At 39.5% G+C, this 24,444-nt stretch overlaps 2 protein-coding genes across 3 annotated transcripts; both read left to right on the top strand.

Moving 5' to 3' along the window:
• Nucleotides 1-350: 350 nt before the first annotated feature.
• GAR1 (GAR1 ribonucleoprotein) lies at nucleotides 351-8,656 on the top strand. 2 transcript variants are annotated; one of them, XM_051789711.1, is made up of 7 exons: nucleotides 351-417; nucleotides 1,661-1,854; nucleotides 1,935-2,089; nucleotides 3,547-3,606; nucleotides 4,015-4,150; nucleotides 5,544-5,657; nucleotides 6,009-8,656. In XM_051789711.1, the coding sequence occupies exons 2-7, from the start codon at nucleotides 1,674-1,676 to the stop codon at nucleotides 6,020-6,022; spliced, it is 660 nt and encodes a 219-aa protein (XP_051645671.1). In that variant the 5' UTR covers nucleotides 351-417; nucleotides 1,661-1,673; the 3' UTR covers nucleotides 6,023-8,656. The 2 variants fall into 2 exon arrangements, with proteins under 2 accessions (XP_051645671.1, XP_051645672.1); XM_051789712.1 differs by lacking the exon at nucleotides 351-417 and adding an exon at nucleotides 1,032-1,533.
• Nucleotides 8,657-9,975: 1,319 nt separating this feature from the next.
• RRH (retinal pigment epithelium-derived rhodopsin homolog) lies at nucleotides 9,976-24,012 on the top strand. The gene is made up of 7 exons (XM_051789720.1): nucleotides 9,976-12,519; nucleotides 17,345-17,535; nucleotides 19,152-19,251; nucleotides 19,969-20,122; nucleotides 20,481-20,649; nucleotides 22,688-22,866; nucleotides 23,778-24,012. The coding sequence occupies exons 1-7, from the start codon at nucleotides 12,414-12,416 to the stop codon at nucleotides 23,881-23,883; spliced, it is 1,005 nt and encodes a 334-aa protein (XP_051645680.1). The 5' UTR covers nucleotides 9,976-12,413; the 3' UTR covers nucleotides 23,884-24,012.
• The last annotated feature ends 432 nt before the right edge of the window (nucleotides 24,013-24,444 follow it).

The following is a 24,444-nucleotide window of genomic DNA, read 5'->3' as shown; positions in this document are numbered from 1 at the left end:
TCGGCTTGACTGGTTTTATGAGATAACAAAAACAAAGCTCTTGAAGTAAATGATTAAAAGGAAGCACTTGTTAAGGAGACACATTTCTTTTCTTTGGCCAGAGGAATCCGATCCAAACATTGCACTGGTTCTCCCGATTGTAGGCATTATTTACTATATAATATTTATTATATATTGTGAAGGACAAATGCTTTTATGTACAATGTGTATATGGAGAAGCCCTCCTATCCGTGTGATGCCCATTACACGCTCATCCGTGTCACAAGCCCCCTTACACGGTTAGTGTTGAGAATTTTCCAAGCGTTTGGCAGATGCTTTTGCGACAGTGTCGGTCGACCGGTGCCGCTCCACTTACGGCGGCAGCCGCGTTTCCGGCAGCGTGGGCGGTTTCCTGGCGGGGACGGTGCGCACGTGCAGGTACAGCCCGGTCCGTCTGTCTGTCTGTCTGTCTGTCAGTCATTCCTCAGGGAATGGCGCCAGGAGGGGCCCGCGCGGCCCCGCGCCCCGGCTGCAGGCCCTGTGAGGCGCTGCGGGTGCGCGCCCGAGCCCGAGCGACGGGGCCCGTGGGAACCTCTCGGAGTTTAAGGAGGCCGAGCGGAAGGGCCGGAGCGACCCCCGGTACCGCCACAGACTGGGGGGGTGGACAGAGAGAGAGCAGACCTGCCGAGGACTTGGGGGTGCCGGTGGATGAGAGGCTGGGCACGAGCCGGCAATATGCGCTCACAGCCCGGAAAGCCAAACACATCCTGGGCTGCATTAAAAGCAGCGTGGGCAGCAGGGCAAGGGAGGGCATTCTGCCCCTCTGTTGCGCTCTGCTGAAACCCCACCCGGAGCGCTGCATCTTGCTCTGGGGACCCCAGTACAGGAAAAACGTGGAGCTTTTGGAGCGGGTCCAGAGGAGGCCACCAAGATGTTCAGAGGACTGGAGCACCTCTCCTCTGCAGCCAGGCTGAGAGAGCTGGGGCTGTTCAGCCTGGAGGAGAGAAGCCTCCGGGGAGACCTTACAGCAGCCTCCCAGTGCCTGAAGGAGGCCACACCAGAGCTGGAGAGGGGCTTTTTACAAGGGCATGTAGGGGTACGATAAGGGGAAATGGCCATAAACTGAAGGAAGGTAGGTTTAGATTGGATATTAGGAAGAAATTCTTTACTGTGAGGGTGGTGAGACACTGGAACACGTTACCCAGAGAAGTTGTAGATGCCTCATCTCCAGAAATGTTCAAGGCCTGGTTGGATGCGGCCCTGAGCAATGTGGTCTAGTGGAAGGTGGGGTTAGAACTGGATGATTTTTAAGGTCCCTCCCAACCCAAACCATTCTATGATTCTATGATGTTCTCACTTTGTGCCACTCCTTTGTGGGGCTGGAGAGCTGCAGTTTTCTCCTGGGGCTGGAAAGTGTCATGTTCAACCCTCATACAGACCAGTGAAGAGCATGCTAATCACTGCTAGTCACTTTTTTGCAGATACATGTTGCAGTAGATGACATCTTAGTTGTAAACTTGATTTTTCACAGGCTAAAACCGTAGCACGTTTGTAGTGAGTATTGAAAAGGACTAACAACTAAATTAACAAACAAGGCTCACAGGAGGCTTGAGTTGGTACAGCAAATCAAACGTGAGATATCTTTTGCATTTAAAACAACTGATTTTTGTCCACAATTTAGGAGGCAGTAGAGGATGTCTTTTCGTGGCAGAGGAGGTGGAGGAGGAAGAGGAGGTGGTGGCTTCAACCGTGGAGGAGGTGGCGGTGACAGAGGTGGCTTTAATCGCGGTGGACGAGGTGGCTTTGGACGGGGAGGTGGAAGAGGAGGCTTCAACAGAGGAGGATATGACCAGGGCCCTCCAGAAAGGGTAGTGTGTAAGTTACATGGAGGGATTATATTTGTTTAATTTAGAATGACTGGTCCAAATCCTTAGCTTGTTTGTTCTTTATTTCAGTGTTGGGAGAGTTCATGCATCCCTGTGAAGATGACATTGTTTGTAAATGCAAAACAGAAGAAAACAAGGTGCCTTATTTCAATGCACCAGTGTACTTGGATAATAAAGAACAGATTGGCAAAGTGGATGAAATCTTTGGACAGCTGAGAGATTTTGTATCCTTCAAAAAATGTGTGATATGCAGTATTTATTTTTTTAAAAGTGAATTGGATATTAAATGAGATTTCTCTAGGATTTTAAAATCATTCAGAGCTTGGCTACCAGTTATATGTGGACAGACACAAGTCTGGCTGCAACTGTTAATGTCAATAGGTGCTCATTCACATTAAATGCCTGTCTTAAAGCCTTTTTGATATGACAGGGTGCTTTCAGTCAGGCAGAGGTTTTCGCTCCGTACCAGTACTGGGGCTGTGTTTTGGATCCATGGTGGTTTAAGTTGTTACTTTTTCTAGCTAACTGACCAAATTTTCTGCTATAGATTACTCACCCATAACAGAGTTGGATCAAGGGTGTGGATTTTTTTTCCCTCTGCATTAGGGGACCTTGGTCATACTCCAGCTCACTATTTAATTATAAAGTGAGTTTATGCTAGGATGTCCTGTTGCTCATTGTCCAGTTTATTACTAAAAGCGGGCTTGTGCTGGGATGTCCTCTGTCAAAGCAAGCTTGTTGACACAGGCACTGGGCCCATTCAGTTGTCACTGCTGGATTGACAGAATCCATGACAAAAGTGGGATGCCTGGGGGAGTAACCCTATAACATGGCAGTAAGACAGCCTGTGTTGGTTTGTTGAGCATCAGTCACCAGCTATATGCATTTTCCTCTCCCACATGAAATGTGAAGTAAAACATGCAGGTTTTAAAGCACTTTCATGCTCTGAATGTAATAACTAACAGATCTGCTTTTTGTATGACAATTGCTTGAATTGCAAAGACTTGCTTTCTTCCTACAATAACATATGAAGCAAATACATCGCTGGATTTTGCAGCTCCTTGCTTCCCCATTTAATCTTCACTTTTAATTAAGCAGAGTTGGCCAGCAGCTCTTTTTGATCTTAGGAACTGCATCCCTAAGTCCTTGCGTATTGGAGAGCCAAAGGATTTGTACAAGAGTCCTTGTGGGATTACACAGTCTGCCAGTTCCCTGTAGGATGAGGCTGGGCATGGGATTGGTCCAGCAGTCCCTGCTGGCTTTTACCTTCCCACAGGCAGGTATCCAGCAGCAGCAGCACTAGCAGAGCCCCTGCAGCATGTGAATTATTCTAGATAAGCCTTGAGGTCACCCTGAGGCTAAGGGGTTCATCACTTGCTATGCTGATTTGTTTTTTAAAATTATGATTTTATGACTCTTTGCACTGTTGTGTTCTTCCGTATGCCTTAATACATGGAAGGAAAAAATTATTTTACCACAAAATACCGTATTGGTAACTATTAAAAAATTTGAGAGAAATTGGTTACAGTTTCTGCAGATCTTTAAGTTACAATTGTGATGATTTTTAGCTTAATTTAGAAAATACTAATTTAGAAAATGTCTGAATATGCCTTCTGCATAATAATAAAAATCAAAATTTCTAATGTTTTATTACTGCTATGCTCCTTAAAGAAACTAACAGTATTTTTCAGTGAAACTGTCTGAGAACATGAAAGCCTCTTCATTTAAAAAAATGCAAAAGGTGAGCCAATCTCAATAACAGCATTTTACTGTATGTCATCAGTTAGATAAATCTTGTCTATGTCAGCAAATAATAAAAGCTTTATTAAATTTTTAATAACTTTAAAAACTGATTGGCCTTTGTAAACAGTCTTTTATTTCCTCTTACTTTTCAGTTTTGTGTCTGTCTTGTTCTTTTTCCCTGCCCCACAAGAAAAGATGTAACAAAAGAAAATCACACAAATATCTATATTTTAGTAACTTTATAACACTGTGATTTATTTCTTGTGTGCTTTCTGTATTTAGCTATTTGCAGAGGACAGTTTGACATAAAGGGGTAAGAGGAAATTGTGGGTATTTGTAAAGGGAGATATTAATGTGCTTTTTGGTCTTGGTATTTTGAAAGCCTAATGTAACTCTCTTCCTACAGTTTTACATTGATCCAGCAAAGCTACTACCTCTTCAGAGATTTTTGCCAAGGCCCCCTGGAGAAAAAGGTGCTCCCAGAGGAGGTGGTAGAGGAGGACGTGGTGGTGGACGTGGGGCAGGAAGAGGCGGTGGTAGAGGTAAGATCCCAAGAATGGAAGTTGCAGAATGTTTGAGTTATTTGGGATGGCATATCTTGTTTTCTTCATTTGTTTTGTGGGGTATTTGTGTTCTTTTGTTTTTTAAAGCTGCTGTTGAGTACCTGAATATCAACAGCTATATTGCAAAGAAAAATGTTACTCATGTTTCTGTTTGACTCAATAGAAAAGACAGTGATATCTTTCCAATGGCAAGACCAATGGCTAAATAACAGCTCCAATGCATGGGGAGGAGAGAATGCTGATTTATATCAAAGACAGAAAGTGTGACTACTAAGCAAACTTGTGGTAAAAGGTTGTAGATAATACACACTCAAAACTGTCAGTGAAATCTATACTTTTAGTATATTTAGAGTCATAGAACCATGGAATATTCTGCTTTGGAAGGCACGCACAAGGATCATCAAAGTCCAGCTCCTGGCCCTGCACAGGATAGCCCCAAGAATCACACAGTGTGCCTGAGAATGTTGTCCACATGCTTCTTGAACTCTTTCAGGCTTGGTGCTGTGACCACTTCCCTGGGGAGCCTTTTCCAGTGCCCAACCACCCTCTGGGTGAAGAACCTTTTTCTAATATTGAACCTAAACCTCCCCTGACACAACTTCAGACCATCCCCTTGGGTCGTGTCACTGGTCACCACAGAAGGTGCCTGCCCCTCCACTTCCCCTGAGGAAGTTGTAGAGGTCTCCCCTCTGTCTCCTCTCCTCCAAGCTGAACAGACCAAGTGCCCTCAGCTGTTCCTCATACAGCTTCCTCTCAAGGCCCTTCACCATCTTTGTTGCCCTCCTTTGGACACTGTGTAACAGCTTTTTATCCTTATGTTCTAAAAATCCAGTCTGGATATCAAAATACTTGAAATGCAGTGTTTGAGAGAGGAGTGAATCACCTGGTGAATCTCATCCTCTGCTTTTTGAACATCATCTGCCATGTACTTACTCTGCAGTTAAAGCTGGAGTTTATTTTTTCTTACATCACAGTTTCTTGTCTGTTCTCCCTACCCTACCCTTTGCAGCAGGGCACAAGTGTTTCAAAGTGGTTTGGTTTGTTTGTTTGAACTAATAAATAATAAGTATTAATAATTGTAATCAATTACTGGTTAATATATGTAGTTAGTTTTGTGCTCTTGTGAAAGAAGTTAATTGTGGAGTTTTGTTAGTGTCTTTAGTATTTTGGACATGGTATATCAGATATCAAACAATACCTAAAATGCTGCAGATGGTCCCTAGAAGAGACAATTGAACTGGTAACTGTCCAGCAACTGACAGTTTCTGTTTTTTGTTGTTGTTCATTCCCTTTCAGAAGCTGTCAATGAAATAAATTGTTATGCATAACAAAGAATATGCTTCTCAAAGGGTAATTTCTTTCTTATGTTTAGGAGGATTTGGAGGAGGGAGAGGTGGAGGAAGAGGAGGAGGAGGAGGATTCAGAGGAGGCAGAGGTGGAGGAGGAGGATTCAGAGGAGGAAGAGGTGGTGGAGGAGGCTTTCGGGGTGAGTGTGTGGTTTTTACTGTTCAGTAATAATAATGGCTCCTGATTTCTAAAGCTTATAAATATTAAACAGAATGTTGTAATTTTTAATGTATTGTAGATGTTTATAGTTTTATGTAAAATGTTTCAGTGCATCCCAGTGGCTTAAACCAAAGCACAGTATTCTGCATTTGTCGATGTGTGTATAAGAACATGTCAGATTTTTGCATTTAGATAGGGCTGTGAGAACAGACAACAATGATAAATTACTTTATTCTATCAACTCATTCAGTGTTACGTATATAACTAATTTGCTTTAAATGCAACTAAGATGTGAACTGTTTGGTGTATTTTTTCTTTCCTCTTAAAATAGGAAGAGGACATTAAAAATGGAGCCATGAATATCTCCCCGCTGTCTTACCATGTCATCTACAGAAGGGAAGAACCAGCAAAAATTTTTGTAAAGGACCCTGAAAAAGTTGTTTTTATAAAGAACTTGAAACTGTAAGATGATGATTATTTTTACAGCTAGTGACTGTTGATCAGCACATGAGGAGTGTAGCCCCAGGCGAAGAGCTGAAGACCACTCAGAATATATGGACACTTTTCTAACTAAGCCAGGATTCAATGTTATTCTTAAACTGTTTGTTTCTGACAAGCAGCAGTCAAAGCTTGACTTCGTGATGGAGTTTGGAGTAAACAGTCAATTGAAATAGGAAGACCCTACAGGTTCACTACATGCACATTCATCAGTGTGAACCTGTTACCTGTGCGTGACTGATCCCTGGTTCTCATCCTCCTTTTATATAGAATCTTCTGGGTTGCTCTGAAATGGACATGCTTTTTAAACAACCTTTGTGAACCTTTTTTTATAAACTAAACTTAAATATTTTGTGTTGATAGTTTTTTTTTAAATACATAATAACGTACAAAAGAAAAGGAAGATAGCAAAGTGTATTTTGTGATTTTTTTTTGGTACAAATCTCAATGAAAGCCAAAGGCGTTAAGATATGTGCTTCTTAGCAGCTGCTGTCTAACGAATAAGACAAGCTAGTACTATACTTGAGTCACCTAATTGTATATTAAAAAGCTAAGGGTTTTTAACTGTCGTTGCACACTCCCTTAGCTTTTTTCTTTTGAGGTTTTGATATCCTGGCACTGCACCTCTGTGGTGCTCTGAGCTTGTGTAGGGCTAAGATTAAATAGCCCATCATTGGGCTCCTCTGCACACAGTGCTTTTGGTTATGTATTGCTTAAAAAAAGGCATGAAAAAATCAGCATGAGTCTTTGGACTCTTGAAATGAATGCATTAGGATTTTTGGAAAGCTAGTGACTGTCTCTCCTTATGGACAGAGGAGACCAGGGTACCTCTCTACTCTTGAACTTTGGAAATAAAGTAAGGGGTAAAAAGTAGAATCTCTCTGGACTTCATCTGAAGCCAGGAGTATCTTCATAGACTCTCCTACCAAGCACTTCTGAAAAGGGATCTATAGAATAATGTATGTGCAAGTATTTTGAACATCTTGTTCCATGTGAAAAGAAATACATTTCAGAACTGATTGTACTGTTACACTTTTTAATTGATGAATGCAGTACCAGGCAGATGAATTATATTAGCCTTCTGCTTAACAAAAAGAAACAGGTAGTTTTTCAGCACTAGAATTGGACAGTTACTGGTCATTTTAACAAATGTGACTGTTAGTTTTAATAGTCTCTGGAACGAAACTTGAAACAAGGTGGAAAAAAAATATTAAAGAATTCACTTAAGTGGGAACAGATGCAGCATAGGATAATAGGTAATAATATTCTTCAGCTTAGAAAACCCCACAAACATTGAATTTCTGCTATATCTGGTTTTGTGAGAAGAACTGAGTCTAATGTTTAGCCACAGAACTATCTGGAACTGAAGGATTCCCATTATTTTCGGGGTATTGCTACAGTCTTAGCTTTAACCAGGTCAGTTAAATCCAGAATTCTCAGAATGTTCAGGCTTTTGTTGCTGTGCATTGCTAGGCCTAGGTGACCTAGGGCATTGACTGCCCTTCAACTGGACAGACTCCTATGTGAGGAGTTACCGGTTGCATTTCAGGCACACCACATTGCAGTTGAACAATAGGGACCAAGTCAGCTGCAGTTGTCAGTGCTTCTGTCGTTTGTAGCTGCATCTGCTGTGCTGTGTTCACTGATGTTTCAGTAGCTAGTTGTGGGCAGCTGACCCAGATTGTCTTTCCTTATTCATCTGACTTTGGAAGACTAACACAACACAGTCCTCACTCTTACACCCAAATTCATGCTCTGCTTTGCTATTCGCACTGCATGCTTTAGAGACGTGTTTTTTCCTGGGGTATCAAAACACTCCTGACATCCCTTTTGAATTGCATGTTGTGACAGCTGATGGTTTGGTTGCAGTCAGTGCCACCTTCCTGCAGCTCAGGACAAGATGTGTATGCTTTGAATCTCTCAGCAGATGGAGCAGTGAGTCAGCTTGAAGCACGGCGAGGCCAAAGCAAAGGCTTTGACATCTGTGTGCAGAGGGGCTACAGTGCAATATCCATTGCAGCTCTGGGGGAAGGTTGACCTCTTGATTATAGGGGACAGACTGCAGTCCCAACTGAGAAGTGCATGAGGATCATTATGGTATGGCCTATGCATACAAACAATGTTGGATGGATTTTATACAAATATACAGAGAAAATTTATAATCTTAGATCTTTTTGGAGGTTGTAGGATGTTAGGATATAAGAATGTCCTCAGTGATTGGGTGTGAATATGAGGAAACTAACTATTGTGTTTGTCATATTATGCCTTTTTTTTTTCTTCTCCACTGTGGGGAAGGATGGTGTTTGCCAGGCACATCCAGTCCCTCTTCTGCCTTGTCTTCTCTGTGCCATGACATGACCCTGTCCTCCTAATGTAAGGTGCTAACTGTAATGGATGAAAATTCAGTCTCTTAATAGACAGGTCTTGTCTGCAGTGTAATGCTGTAATGAACTAAAATACAGATTCTCTAATTTTATATGACACCTTCTCTCTTGTCTTGAATTTTTATTCAAATCCTATCCAATGATTTGGTCATTGTGCTCCTAATCCTAGTAAGTGGAATGTTCCAGTTTTATATAAGTGCTTACAATTATCCTAGGCTGCGTCTGCAGAGAATAGGAAGGGGGAAGGGGGTCTCACCAGTACCCTGACAGAAGTAAGTGTGTTGCAGAAGTGGGAAGTTTCAAGTAGCTGTGGTGTCTGGGGAAGAAAAGTCACAGTGCAGTCTGAAGTGAGAAGAGTGGGGTAAGGTGTTAGTGGTAGTGCAGGCTCTTCATGACTGATGTTCCCTGGGTTTTCCCTCACTGGCAGCATTTGGGACAAATGCCTGGATCATCTAAAGAGCTCGCCTGCCACCTGCTCCAGCAGTGCATAGAGGGTTGCTGTCCTGCAGTATTCCTCTGAAACTCAGGTGGGCTTCAGTACACTTCAGTGCTTGGCTGCCCACCCAGGACACAGCAGTAGTGTTGTCACCTGCCTGTCTCCTCCTCCACTTGTCAGTGTCTGCACATGCTTGCTGTTGGCAGGGGCAGAGCATCCAGTGACCAAGTCCTTTTTGTGGTCGCAAATGAATGTGTTGGCCACCTAGGCATAGGGTCTGGCTTTCAGCTGATTTTGAAAATAACAGCTGGTAAATCACTAGGATCTGATTGTTTAAAGGTATTCAGAAGACCTGGAACTTCTTGTCCTTGCCACACCAAAATTCTGGATTTATATTTTTCTCTGTCTTGGAGGGATGTTTATTCACCTTGTGTTTTCTGCAGTTGCTGGGATAGGATGGTTCAATGTTGTTCATAAGATCTGCTGTGTTACTTTGTCGGAGAAATTTGATGAAGTGCAGAAAATGATTGGGATATTTTGATTTAAGTCTGCGGCACTGACCATTATAGAACAGAAAGGATTCTCTCTGGGACTGACTCACAGCTATGGACATTTGCCTGAAGCAATGCTGGACTGTCACATACATACTGCAAGTTATTTGCAGTTGTGCAAAGCATCATCTTGGCAAAAACCAGTAGTGTCTCTAAGAAAAAAAGGCACAGCTACTGTGTGAAGGAGGGCAAGTAAAAAGCTTTGTGGAGTCACGTATTTTTCAGGGTGTTTTCTTCTGTCAGCTGAAAATCTCTTTTGAGTCAAGCTTTTCTGAACAAAAGTTTAAATCTAGTAAAAATCAGTGAGTGAGGGGAAAAAGTAAGTTATTAATTTGTTTTCCATGGGATTTGAACTATTTGCATCCATGAGAAAAGGGACGTTCTGCCTTAGAGAGCCCTCTAGCCATGGTTGCATAGTAAACGTGGGAGGGGTTGGGTTTGGGGTGGGTTTGTAGCCTGGTTATGTCCGAAAATAAGAAAGGTTTGGGGTTGGTTTAGGTTTCTAAATTTTTTTTTTTTTTTTAATGCAGAAGTTACATTTCTCCACTCTCATCAGTCATGGATTGAAATACATTTTACACAAAGCTGTAAGCAGCTTGCTAAACCCTTGATGAGTTTTGCATTGTCAAACATGTATATATATATAGAGATACCTACAAATTGAAGAATGGACTTAAATAGAAGTTGTGATTTTCTATTGATCTGAGACATGTGGGAAGGAAAAGCATCACTTGAGTTTATTAAGTGCCCCTCTGACACCAGTAATACTATCTGCTATTGGAGGATAAAACAACTTGAGGTTTTGGATTTTATTTTCTTATACCAGTATAAATAAGTAGTGTGGTAAGACATATTTTAACTGGCTTAGGAACTGGTTCCAACTTTCTGGATTATTTGTATACTTCAATATTTAATTCCTTTTTTTATCTTTTTGTCTTTGTTTCATGAACTACAGTTTTGTAGAAAAAAATACTTTTAGATTAATGATGTCTGCCTATAATTTTGACTTTTCTCTCAATTCCAGTTGCTGTAAAGTTAGTCAAATTTACAAAGAGATGGAGACAATGTGATGGTACATAGAATGGACTGCACATATCAGAAAGTTGTGTTTTAATCAACAAGTATAAAATTTCTATGGTCTCGTTAGGTGCTACTCTACGTCTAGAATCCTGTCTGAATAAAAATAGTGATGCTATGCTTTTCTGAGATATTCAGCATTGCAAACTGACTTCTGTGGAAGCTGCAAGATCTGAGGTGCTTTTGAAACTCTTGCCAAAGTGTCAGAGGAGGAAAGCAAAGATATCAGATTATCACTATGCTTTTATCTTTTGAGGCAGGACTGTGGTGCACTAGGGAAGTGGCTTCGTTGCCAAATGGATCATCATTCCTTTTAGATCTCTCCCACCTTGTTCCTGCCTCATCCTCTTCTGACAAGAAAAATACTGTAATAATACAAGTACCCTGAGAGCTGTAAGAGTGAGTGTAGATCTGGGGTATTAAAGAAAATGTTTGCTGGTAGAACTGTGGCGTGATCGTGTGTAGTAATGATGACTACATGTTGTGACTGCACAAGTTTTATATAAAAATGTTCTTTTATATTCAAATGGCTGAAAGATGCAGAATGTCTGTTTTGGAGAGCTGAGGAGTGGGAGGGAATGCTCTATGAGTGTTTGACAGGTTAGGGAAGGGAGAGTTATTCAGATATACTTCCTTTCTATAGGATGACTGTATTCCTCAATACTGCGTCTTTCACTGCTGCTCGGAAGTTACAGCTCTAGCCTGGGACCTGCTTGAACTGCCTGTGAACCACATACAACTGAAGAACTACTGGTTACTCATCCTTGTCACTTTTATACCCAGTATGAATACTAACTGGAGGCAAAAACTGTGTGAAGTGGGACTGATGGGAAACAGCTGGTTTCTGATACTGCATATGAACTCTTTGGGCAGGGATTTGTTGCAGCTAATATTTATGCAGGATTTTTTAAAAGGTCTTTAGTTTGGTGTGCTGGTACCTCATCATTGAAGAGAAAACAACATGAGCTTCTGCTGTTTAGGTGTTTGAAAAATGCCCAGTAATTTTCTGCCCAGTAACATGCCTTGGAAAATTTGCCCAAAGTAAGCTTACAGGCATTGCAATTAGGAGAGGGAGGGTGTTCTGGCTTGTAAGGCATATTCAACAATCATTTTCTACCTACCAGGCTATTTTAGAAGTGTAGTGATTGAATTTTCTGAAATGCTTCACTTTAGAAAATACTGGAATGTGTTTTTCTTGTGTCTGTGTCAGCTTGAGAGCTTAACTCAAACAAGGAATTTTGAAGAAGTGGGTCTTTAAAGATTTGAAGGGATGGGCTTTAGAGTAAAACGCATCCTGCTTTTTAAAGAAACTGACATTTGTGTCTTTGTGTCATACTGCAGTTTTTTGTGCTTTCTATGATGATGGGAATTAGTTCCAAACCAGGCTGATGATCAACTGAACTGAGTCAACTTTTGTTGAGATTTCCAAAGATTTTGTTGAGATTGCACAACAGGTTTGAGGGAAAAAGTTTGGGAGCATGTGACAGTTAATCTCTTTAGCAGTAAGAATGAAGTTTAAGCACACTGTTGGAAATTTATTCAGTTCTGTGCTGCTCTTTGTTTTAAATAACAATCTCCTGCTTAGATTGGGAGCGTAAACTTCTTTCCACTTTAGTCCAATTAAATCATGCTTGGAAGCTGTCAGTGGTGGGGAGAACTCCGCCCTACCCCCCTTCTTTTAATTGTTCAATGAGTCTGTTGAATAATGAAAGAATTTGCCTGACAGGGTTGTAGTGTTTCCTCGTCTTGATGAATTATTGCAGAGGATAAACGACACACTTTTGTCGAAAATGCATTGGAATGACTCATCCAATTCCTCAGAAAGTGACAATGAAGCTCATTCAGCCTTTACACAGACTGAGCACAACATAGTTGCAGCTTACTTAATAACAGCAGGTATGAGCATTGGCAAATTGTTGTATAACTTTTTAAAATAGAACTTGTAGATCTGAATGCTCATTTTGTATAGTAACAGTGATGGTATTTCATTTTGTATTAGACAACTGTCTGATGGCTTTTCTCCATATTTACTGACAAGTTAGCAATCAGCTGCCTGACTGAAATACGCAGAAACATCTGAAGTGTGCAGAAACATCTAAGTTTTCTGCTCTATATTTGAAGGCAGTGTTGTATCTCAAAAAGTATATTTTGTTGATATGTAATTATAGAAGAGAGTGAGAATTAATTTCTGCCAGCTTGCAAAAGAGATAAAAATAGGGCATAGCTGTCACATCTTGCATTTTTCTGCGATGTGCTCGAAGCTATCTTGAGATTTCTCCTGGGCCACATGTTCGTAGTAATATATGTGTAGTCTGAGCATGTGAGCGGGTGTCTGTTAGGGGGATGTAAGGGGAAGGGTTGGAATGTGACTTAGAGGGAGGGAACTGGTCATTAATCAGAGAAGAGCAGACTCCAGTTGCAGCTGTATTTTTCACCAATGACACATGTTAGAAAAACACACTGTGACTTCAGTGGTCTTTGGCTAAATGATTATAGAATTATTTTTTCTTTTCCACCTTGAAAACTTTCTCATTGTGTAACCACAACTGTTTCAATAGTGCTTTTCTGAAGCCTTGAGTGCTATAGCAATGAAATATCCACCTAACCAAAACCTGAAACCTACTGTGTTTAAAAATAGCCTTCTGTACCTTTGTTACAGCAAATCAAGGCAGTTTATCAATATTTTATTAATAGACTGTGCCATAAATTTTCTATGTTATAGTTAGATTTTAAAATACTTAAAAATATTAATTTAAATTTATATGAAATAATATTGCTGATGGTCACATTTTATTTAGCATATCTGTCTGAAGTCGTGAGTATAAAATTGCTGCTCTGGTAAGGAGGATATTTTTGGATGCAAAGACAATAATTTATTTCAGGTCTTTAGAGAAATTTGTAGAACAGCTACACATATCAGTAGACTTTTTTAAAGAAGCTGTAGAGATGGATAATGGTCAAATATTGGAAGGCTAAATATGCTCTGCAACACTGTCACACTATTTGCAGGTATTGGAACTATTTGGATCTATTAGGTGTTGCAAATAAGTATGATACCTGTTATATTTTGATTAAAATTTATTGTATTGTATGTAAGAAGATGATATTTTGAGATAGTTTTGACCACTCGGTGTTAGGGATCAAATCTAACATAGGTGATCATAGAGTGTCAATGGAATTGGCCAGAATCAACCCAGCTCTTCTTTCTTAATCTTGCATGGTAATTAAATGTCTTAAAAAAAAAAAAAAAGTTGGATTACTTTGTGGGTTTGGGTTGTTTTAATTTTTTTTTCTTATTATAATTGGGAGAGTCTAGTAAATCTTTCACTTTACTTTCTTAATGAGAAATGTTTTTGACAGTAAGGTCTATTACATATTTGCTTACCCCAGCAAATCTCACATCTGGAAAATTTAAACTGTGTTAATAAGCAGATGGCTAAAAATAAGAATGAAGTCCAGGTCCAGTTTTCATCATTATGCTACTTTTTAAAAGGTTTGAATGCCTCTCTTTTGTGTTCTAAGAGGGAAGTAATTGTTAAGTGTTGCATTCTACAGTGGTCAGTATGTAATTTTTGTGATGACAACGGGGATACCGGAAGCAATACTTCCTCATGGATATCTTTCTGCATATAGTGCTGAAATGCTCTGGTATAATTTAAAAATGCTAACTGGTAAATTCCGTGTTAAAAGTGGACCTAACCTTCATTGTTTTGATGCTACTATGTAGCATTGCCAAGTCCAATGCTAAACCATGTCCCTAAGCACCACATCTACACATCTTTTAAATATCTCCAAGGGATGGTGACTCAACCACTTCCCTGGGCAGCCAATTCCAATGCTTGATAACCCTTTCAGTGGAGAAATTTTTCCTGATATCCAAAATAACTCTTCCCTGATGCAACTTGAGGCCATTTCCTCTCACCCTATCATTTGTTATTTGGGAGAAGAGATCAACCCCCACCTTGCTACGCCCTTCCTTCGGGTAGTTGTGGAGAGCAATAAGGTCCCCCCTGAGCCTCCTCTTCTCCAGGCTAAACACCCCCAGCTCCCTCAGCCACTCCTCGTAAGACTTCTGCTCTGGTCCTTTCACCAGCTTCATGCCCTTCTAATGAGCACTGCTTAACTGTTTTGCAGAGAAACTTTGTTCAGTTACTTGACCTGATTCTCAGAAACACAGAAGAGAGCATTTCTTATATCTACATGTTTTTTCTCACTTTATTCAAGATGGAATCCATCCTCAGTCTTAAATTTTACTCCTCAAAAGCATTTTTTCCCTATTATTAATTTGATTAAATGATGCTAACATTTTAAGTGAATATAGGCTTAGCAATTTCCACTTTTCCCTATTTTGGCTTGGTTTGATTCCCTCCCCCTCCTTAAAATTAAGACTGGACTCTGAATCACTAAATTTAAGTGTGTCTAGCAGGATCTTTCCTTCACCCTGAGGATCTGAGTTTACAGTCCTGTTGTATGTCTGATTTCATTCTTGATAGCTGTAATATCTGTTAAAGCATGCCTCATAAGAAGCCTATACTATTTTATAAACTTGTAATTCCCTTTTGCTACCTCTCTCCCAAGAGATGACATACTGTCTGTGAGCAGAAGAGCTGACAGAACTGGCACTGTGAGTGTTTTTTCCTATGATGTTCATTTCAGTTCAGATCCTCAGCTCCTTGTTTTTGTTGATTTTAGGAGCACATAGCATCACAGTGTCATTCCTGAAATATGTGGATATATGAATATGATAGCTGATGGCATCTGTGTGGCCAAAAGATGTTGGACCTTCAACAGGAGGCCTGCACCTGAGAACAGACATGCTTGGTAGTTTTAAAAGAGATAGCCAAGAGTTAATTTTGCCTCATTTGATTTTAAAATTACTGAATCTGATGAGCGAATTTATTTAATGTAGGATTTTGGTACTGATTAATAAAATGTTGCAGTGAATATGAGTTTTAGGTATAATAAAAAAGGTACCAACATGACTGTGAAAGAAGATGGATCTGCTTATGGAAGTCCACATTCAGTATGACAGCCACTCAAGCTCCTTACAGAATTATGCCTCAGATTGGTGATGATGAAAACTATAGTGTTTCAATACATAGGTGAAACTTTTAAGGTAAAACCAAACCAAAACAAACAAGAAACTAAACCAAAACAAAAATTCAGAGAGGCATTGCCATGGATAATGTGTTATTAGACTTTTAGCAGTATAACATTCCACTATTCACTTGGCAATTTAAGGTGCCCAGGCTATACAAATGTTTGTAAGTTTAGGATTTGCTTCAGTGATACTGTAGCAGTTGCGCCAGTCTAGGGAATCTATGAACAACTTACAAATTCCTCTTACTATTTGCAAGTTATTTTTTTAATGTCTGTCTTTGCTTGAACATGTTTGAATTCCATTGTGTTGATATGGGCTGTGAGTCTGTCTCTGCTGAGGTGCAAGGTGGAGTATTTAACCTTACCGTTTATTAAAGCTTGTATTAATATTGGGTTAGTAAAAATTTAGAGGATGAGAATTTGCCCTGGATACCTCTAAAACAGGCTGGAGTCTGAAGATAATAAAACCACAACCATAAAGAAAAATGTTTTGTGGGAATGCCATGTAAACTACTCCAGGAGTCATGCAGTAGGATTTGGCTAGGAAAGGGGAATGACAGGAGAAAAGGAGGTTGTGGATGCTTTAATATAGGATCACCAGGATCAGAAAAAGCTTCCTGGTGCATGGAGTCCCGAAGAATGTCTTGGGCACCCTGAAGAGCATTACGTACAAGGCAAATTTCAGAGGGATGGAATGTGAAGGGAGGAGAATGTACATTTTAACTTTAGTACTGTTTTAGTACTTTGTTACAACTCTTTGGCTCCTGGACATTTTTTGTGTTGCCTAAGAATAGATTTCAGACACAGTTTGAGTCAAACCAGACCAAAAAGGTGTAAAAATACAGAGGTTAGGGAAGCAGAAGCAAGTTCAGTCCAGAGCTGGACTTTTCCCAGGGCTATGACACAGCCCTAGAGCTTGTCAGGTAGAGGAAACAACTCTGGTGCAGGCCCAGCCATGCCACTGTGACAGACTGTGCAGATCACCTAGACTGCTTGACAAAGCTTAGAAAATAAAATTTGCAGCAACCTGAGCCAACTCTGAGGCTGGAAAAGCTTTGGGACCTCATGAGCAGAGAGAGCAGTTAGTCTGGCTAGAATAGTGATACCAAAGTCAAACCTTCTACATCCCTTTTGCCCAGGATTATTGTCTGAATGCTGGTGAAAACTACCTGCTGAGAATGGAAGACCTCAGATGTTGGCAGGGGCCTCTTGCTAGATTAGGTGTATAATTTTTTTCCCCAAATTTTTTTTTGCCAATCACCAACTGTATTCTTTTTTATCATGGAAGTCAGCAATATGCTTGATGGGCCAGAGTGTTTGAAGTGTAATCCTAGATGCATTTGACATTGACCACAGCATTCTGCTGTGGTTTTTGTCATTGTATCGAAAGTCCCAAATTTGGCAAATGCTCCACTGTTGGCACTTAATGAATCCAAGTGAAAGGTGCTTAATTGGAAAAGCTTTTCTCTCCTTTTCAGGTGTCTATCCTCCTTGCAAAATTGCACTTGACTGACTTGCTTGTTTGGGACTTATATATTGCAATAGGCTGCATTTTCTTCTGCATGTGTATTACTGGCTGCTGTGTATCTTTTGTAAAGTTTCCCTTTTTCTGTTTTTACAGGAGTGATAAGCATTTTCAGTAACATTGTTGTGTTAGGCATCTTTGTTAAGTACAAAGAGCTTCGGACAGCAACCAATGCAATTATTATCAACTTGGCTTTTACTGACATTGGTGTTAGTAGCATTGGTTACCCCATGTCTGCTGCATCAGACCTGCATGGAAGCTGGAAATTTGGATATACTGGATGCCAGGTATTGCAATTCAGTGAGAGAAAAAATTTGAGCACTTAAAAGCGAACTGACAAATAAGTAGTAGCTCTACTTAGTGTTAGCTCATTTAAGAGGTAAAATGGAGATGCAGAATTTGAGTGTAGACCTGAAGTCGATGTTCTGTAATGTCAACAGTTTCTGGAGACAGTGTTTCATATGAATTTCACTTTAAACTTATAATCTGTAAACATTAAAGTAGGGACTTTGTAGTCCCTACTTTATTCTCAACTAGAGATTTTAAATTAGCTTTAAGAAGGCTCACAAACTCAATCCCAAGATGAAGATGGTTATAGAAGCACATGCACATTTGATGACTTACTTGACAGTTAAAAGACTTTGAATGTAGCTAATGTTTCAATGATGATCTTAACAGATCTAATGAGTTCTCCTTGGAAATACATGTTCTTTTGGACAGGACTATTAGGATATCCAAAATGAAGACCTGCAAGGCTATTAGTCTCCATTAAAGACTTATCCTAGTTTTAATAGCCATCTGCTTTTAAGAATAGACTGACTGGAAAAATTATACTTTCATAGCAGAGAGATGATGCCCTTCACTCACTGTGTACTGGGATTTAAATTTACATTATTGATAGGCTGTTTGGCTTAAGTGTCCAGGAAGATGGGTAGTAATGTGAAGGCATATGCTAAAAATGTGTCTCAAGGCAAACATTAGCAAGACTATACATTTTGGATGTTTATAACAATCTGACATCACTTGCCTCAGGAGACAGTTGCTTCAAGCTCAAAATTCAGTCACTGTTTGACAGGAGACTTCACTTTCAACATATTTGGATCTGGACTGACTTGTAGTGTGTTCATGTTGATGTGAATTCTCACTGCCAGTGCTCTGAGAGTTAAGATCACTTGAAGCACAACTCATGTCAACCTAAACCAAATGAATCCTGTGATCTGAGATCCCTGAATGTCATGTGATCCTATTATAACTGCTGGTTGCATGTGGTCTGGCTCAGGGCTCTGTATTTCTGGAGTGCCAGTGGTAACATAGCCTTCCCTGTCATCCTTCCTGGTCAGGCTTCCCATGGGATGATGGGGCAGATGCATATAGAGCATACTGGGATTGAAGCATGTGTCACTCTGCAATAGATCTGACACACGTAAAATGGGGGTAAGGGGGTAAATCAGCGTGCCATATCTGTGAAATAAGTGTAGTTATACAACAAATAAAAGAGTAATAATTCAGAACCTCATATTTGCTAAAGCTGTAACTCTTTTTGGTGAACCAAAAACTTTTTGGGTTTCCTTAACATATATTGAAAACACAAAGTTAACACTTCCAAACTCTGAATCTCAAAATTTACTTACTGAAGTATGGCGTTTCTTTGATTTTGAGACTTCTGCCTTTAGGATTTCTGATGTGCACACAAGCAGGTTGCTTTTGAATGCAGGTTTACTTTTTAATGGGCCAGCTTCGAATTACCTGCATAGAATTAATTCCTTCAAGATGCTGCTTATGGAAGAGAGCTCTGGCTGAATGTGATGTGTTGTAGTACCTTTGATTCAGTACACAAATTTGTGCTTTTACCTTTGAAAGATTTCTCAGGAAGGATTTTCTTGTTTGTTTGTTTTAATTCCAGATCTATGCTGCCTTAAATATCTTTTTTGGGATGGCGAGTATTGGTTTGCTCACTGTTGTTGCAGTTGACCGTTATCTGACAATCTGCAGGCCTGATATAGGTACTGTACTTATAGTCAAAAATCATTTGCTGTTGAGCTTCTAAGAAATCAAAATCTGATTTTATTTTATTATTTTCTCATGAATGACTCCATAGTCAGTGCTGGGCATAATTTGAACCTACAGCACTTAGTTAAGTAAGTTATCTAGTTGGCGTGGATGGTACTGCTTGTCAAAACAAAAAATTCACAATTAGGCTGTTATTCTGTTTATAAGTTATATTTTCACGGCTGTTTGCAGTCTTTAGAGGGCCACATCCTCATACAGAAGCACAAGAAAAGCCTCTAGCTTTGGGAGGTTTTGACCTCTGTCAAGCTGGTGTGTGTCTTTACTATTGTGTTAACACCACAGGGGGTGTTTTTCTCTCCTCTGCCACAGCTGTATTGTAACAGTTAATTCCTGCCTCTGCAATCTTCTAAGGATGTACTTGAATGCACTGTTGCATAATAAGCTTTTTGGCATGGGGTCAGGATCAGGTGTTGCCTGTATGCTGAGAGTTGGAATGGGTAATGGTATTTAAGTGGCTTTAAAGGCTGGAAAAATTGAGATGTCAGTCAGCAGTGTGAAACAGGTATGCTACAGTGTTTGGGAGTGTAAACCTTTGAAAGGGTCACTATTAACCCATTATGTGCTTACTGGAAGCCACTTATCAGTCTAGTTTGACATTGGAAAGAAGCAATAGATGACAACTGTTTGTGATTGTATGTGCTTGGCCACAGGAAGAAGAATGACTACCCGTAGCTATACAGCTCTAATCCTTGCTGCTTGGATAAATGCAGTCTTTTGGGCTTCCATGCCTATTCTAGGCTGGGCTAGCTACGCTCCCGATCCAACTGGAGCAACGTGCACAGTAAATTGGAGGAAGAATGATGTGTAAGATTCCCCTTCACTCTTTCTTTTAACTTTGCTGTTTTATTGAAGTCTAAGATTATTTAATTCACCACTATACGAGCATAACTTCTTTCTAAAGTATGAAGCCTAATTTTTAAAAATAATTTAAAACAATGAAATAACATAGAGCAAGTCTAGAAAAGAAAAGAAACCATAACAATTGAGCCATGCTTCATAACTGCAAGACTTGTAGTTGATAATAAAAACTAAAGACGAATTTCCTTATTATTTAAAAGCTTATTATAAAATTTCATAATCAAAGCAAAATACCAAATTCTTTAGCAACTTTTCCTGGATGGCTATTTGTAAGTTACTCTGTTTTGTTTTTCTGTCTTATCAGGTCCTTTGTTTCCTACACAATGAGTGTAATTGCTGTTAATTTTGTTGTGCCCTTAACAGTCATGTTTTACTGTTATTACAATGTTTCCCGGACAATGAAACAATATGCCAGCAGTAACTGCCTGGAGAGCATTAACATAGATTGGTCTGACCAAGTAGATGTGACAAAGGTAAATGACTGTGGGGGTTTCTTTAAACGTGTTCTTTTGTGTTAAAGTCTTAGGGGCAAAGGAGCAGTGCAGCCTTTTAAGCATTTCTGTTTCCTACGTTCTCCTTTTTCTTTCATACTAAATAACTGAAATTGAGCCTTGGTGTAAACTCTTGGCTTGACTTTTAACACTAGAGTCTCTACTTTTGGTCTAATACTCTTTCCAGATGAATAGCTACTTTAAAGGCTGGGAATATCGTGAATTTTTCTTGCCTGTGCCCTCTTGCCATTCCTCAGAAATATACCTCAGAGGTGCCCTAGAAGAATTTTTACTCTCTGTACCTGCAGAGTCCTTAAGCTTTCTGCTAGGTTCCCAGGTGTATTTGGTCTGAAAAGGATTGGTCAACTCTGATTTGAACTAGGAATGAAAGTGCATTTCTAGCATTCAAGCTGTGTGATTCCAGTCCCTTGTTCTTTTCAGTCTAGTGAGCTTATCTCTTTCTTATGTAAACAGAAGCAAATGTGAGTTATGACGTGAAATGAGGTATCCTGCCTGGAAGGTGGACATTCTTTTAATGTACAAGAGTCCTTGAGAAATCTTGAAGTTCACTAGCTCCTTTGATTTTGTGTAAAGATGTGATTGATGGTTGGGCATGATGAAAAAGTGAGAGAGAATTGGACAGAAGAGTATGTACCTATGTTTTTGAGTTCCTTATCAATGCAAACTTAACATTCTTTAGAAAACTTTATTATTGCTAAATTCTGAAAATAGTATTTTTACCTAAAAAGAATAAATTGAGCATTTTGCTTTTATGGAGAATTTTCAGAAAGCTTGAAACTGAGGATTCAGTTAAAAATTTAGACTCATGTTTGTGAAGAAAATACATTTTTCTGGGTTTGCATTTGAAGACACAAAGTTATGTTTAAAAAGAAAAAAAGATTGAAGCTATGGAGCTAAGCAGTATCCTTCTGTATATTTGGACTGCTTGCTTTTCACAAATTAACATCTTCTAAGCTTTCTGTGCACCAAACTTCTAAATAAAAGTGTTATTTCTAACATTATTATCAATGGGTATTACATTTGTATTTAAATAGGAATCTTCTGTGAGAGAGTCACTGCTTATTTGTTGGTTATTCTCTAGAACAGCTCATACAAACTAGCTGTTTACTTCTTGTTTCTCATTTTGTTCATCACCAAAAGGCTGAATTAACAGCACTAGGGAATCCTGTACGTAAAAAGAGCCCTGCAGTTTTGTTTGGTTTTCTACTGGTTTGTTTTGTCCTCTTGATTTGAGCTTTCCATTCCAGTTTCCATTATTGATTCGTGTCCATAACAAAAGCCAGAGAAGTCTGTCTCAGTTGATACCACGGTAGCCTCCTCCACTACCGCAGTTTGTCGCTGTTCAGGTTTAGCTGTGGCATGTTGTGTTCTGCTGTGTGAACCCCACCATGCCCAGATTGTTCCCTCTGACAGACAGGCAGAGAATATCAGATATCTCCTCAGTATGATACCTGAACATGGCTATAATTCTTCATTAAACCAAGCAGACACTTCTGGGTTCCTTCAGTATAGGTCCTAGAATATTTACTTTCTTTTATTTCACTGTACCATAGTTAAACCATATGAAATGTTTTTATTAACAGCCTAATTAAACATATGGCTTAGATTTTTCTCTCTGTTCATATTTATTGTTTGTAATAGCATCCCTGAGTGTCCTGCTATGGGGGTCATAATTCATGTGTGAAGTTGTCTCTGGTCATCTAAACTCCTGATGGAGAGATTTAACATAATCAGTAGCGCTGACTTTGAAGGAAGATTGTACGTAATGAAATGACTATGCCAGATACATGGCAGTGAAGTGTGCTATTAAATCCCCTACTATTAAAGTGAGATTTCATTGTAACCTGTCAAAATGTGTCAGGTGTGCTTATTCATATATTATTTCATTCAGGATAGATCTGTTTTCACACAGCTGCATGTGCTTTTGTTATGAAGTTATGTTATGAGGTCTTCATCTTGAGGTAATACTGGTTATATGTCTATTCCTCTTGTTTTACAGATGTCTGTTGTGATGATTGTAATGTTCTTGATGGCATGGTCTCCATATTCTATTGTGTGTTTGTGGTCTTCCTTTGGAGACCCAAAGAAAATTTCTCCTGCAATGGCCATAATAGCTCCTCTTTTTGCAAAATCTTCCACATTCTATAATCCCTGTATTTATGTCATTGCAAACAAAAAGTAAGTGTTCCTATAGTACCAGTCTATTTCATGATTTTAGCATATCATCTGACTATAGAAGGATCACCTGTAAAATATGAGAAATGATTAGTGAAGAGCAAAGGGTAAGCCACTGTTAATTTACCAAAGATGACCTTTTGGACAGGAAAGTCTAAAATAAATTGTTTTGATCATCCTCAGAACGTACTGAATTAATAAAATATTTTTGAGAAAACATTAACATAGCTTTTATAAGAGTTTTGAAAGTCCCTTTGTCTTTTCTCAAGAGGATGCATTATGGAATTTGGGTTGCATCAGTAGTAGACTGGTTTTAATGACTGTGGCCAAAATGTGTGTGGCTTAGTGACACGTTACTTACCAAATCAAACTACTTCTTGTTTGATTTGGAATGTATCATATTCTGAGTTATTAGGATGGATTGACCCTTTTCATTAAATTAAATAGGTTAAACCTATTCCAATTTGAGCAAGCATAACACATGCTCTAATCAAGCCAGTGCCTCTGACTGAGGAGTGGGTTTTGCAAAGAGGCATCCTTCCTTCCTCTGCTACCAACCTTCAAGCAGAGCCTGTGATCTCTGTCTGGGTGAACTTACCTGATCCTGCTGAATCGATGAAAAAACATCTGGGTTTCTTCCCTTTCTATAAGTTCATCTTTGTTGTGGATGTACCCTCTCCTGGGATAAGCAAAAGCTACTGTGATCCCTGTTGTAGAAGAAACACTGAAATTAATTGTATATTCCTGTACATGGAAGTGAAAAAGACCCAGAACCTTTTGAATTCCAAATACACAGTTTTTATTAAGTGAGTTTGAAAACTATTGTAATAATTAAGGCTATCTTATGCAGCTTTTCTTTGCATTTTGTTCTCCAGCTAATGATATTTCTGTTTTTCCTTTCTTGTCCTTTGCAGGTTTCGGAGGGCGATCCTGGCAATGGTGCGATGTCAGACAAGACAAGAGATAACTATAAACAATGCTTTGCCCATGAGTGTATCTCAAAGGGCATTGACATCATAGATCTCCTGTCATTTGCCTGCATAAATTATGTGGAAAGGAGTGAAATCTGGGTTAAAGCTAATTAATATTTTGGAATAATAATCTGTCCCAGCCAGCTGTTTTTTGTTAGTCACAGTAATCCTTTTACATAAGTTAAGAAGACAGAAAGACAAAACCGGCTAAGACTTTAGTTTTTGAGAGTGAGGTTTATTCGCCCAGTATATGTGTCCCAAATGAAAAAGGCCTCTGTGACTCTTACAGAGTTGGGCAAGGCGACAAAGGGGCAGGGAGAGACTGAAGCAGGAGGTGCTTAGGTTCAGTAGCCCTAGATTTTACATTTGTAATTCCTTTCATGAATTACTTTCCACCAACTTCCCTTGAAAGTTTTCCAGACTTGAAATATTCTGGATTCTCCCTATGGCTGTATATTTCCATACCAAGTGTCCATGTTGATATGCTTTGCAAAGGTCTGTGAATATGCTAGGATGTCAAAATATCTAGCCAAACGCTATAGAATCTTTTAACAGCTTTTAGGATTTTGAAGGAGTTTCAGGGTAACCAATTAATTTGTAGGAAAGAGAG

This window comes from Manacus candei, unplaced genomic scaffold, assembly GCF_025592945.1.
Source record: "Manacus candei isolate 608988 ecotype Guabito, Panama unplaced genomic scaffold, ASM2559294v1 h1tg000028l, whole genome shotgun sequence".
NCBI lineage: Eukaryota > Metazoa > Chordata > Aves > Passeriformes > Pipridae > Manacus > Manacus candei.
Note: the sequence above shows the minus strand (reverse complement) of the source record. Positions and strands in the feature narration are given on the sequence as shown.

Excerpts from the sequence above, each read along its gene's own strand:
- GAR1 (XM_051789711.1), top strand. The coding sequence starts at position 1,674 with ATGTCTTTTCGTGGCAGAGGAGGTGGAGGAGGAAGAGGAGGTGGTGGC. Across the intron at positions 2,090-3,546 it reads TTGGACAGCTGAGAGATTTT|TATTTTTCAGTGAAACTGTC; the intron begins GTATCCTTCAAA and ends AGAAACTAACAG. Across the intron at positions 4,151-5,543 it reads AGGAAGAGGCGGTGGTAGAG|GAGGATTTGGAGGAGGGAGA; the intron begins GTAAGATCCCAA and ends TCTTATGTTTAG.
- RRH (XM_051789720.1), top strand. The coding sequence starts at position 12,414 with ATGCATTGGAATGACTCATCCAATTCCTCAGAAAGTGACAATGAAGCT. Across the intron at positions 12,520-17,344 it reads AGCTTACTTAATAACAGCAG|GAGTGATAAGCATTTTCAGT; the intron begins GTATGAGCATTG and ends CTGTTTTTACAG. Across the intron at positions 22,867-23,777 it reads TATGTCATTGCAAACAAAAA|GTTTCGGAGGGCGATCCTGG; the intron begins GTAAGTGTTCCT and ends TGTCCTTTGCAG.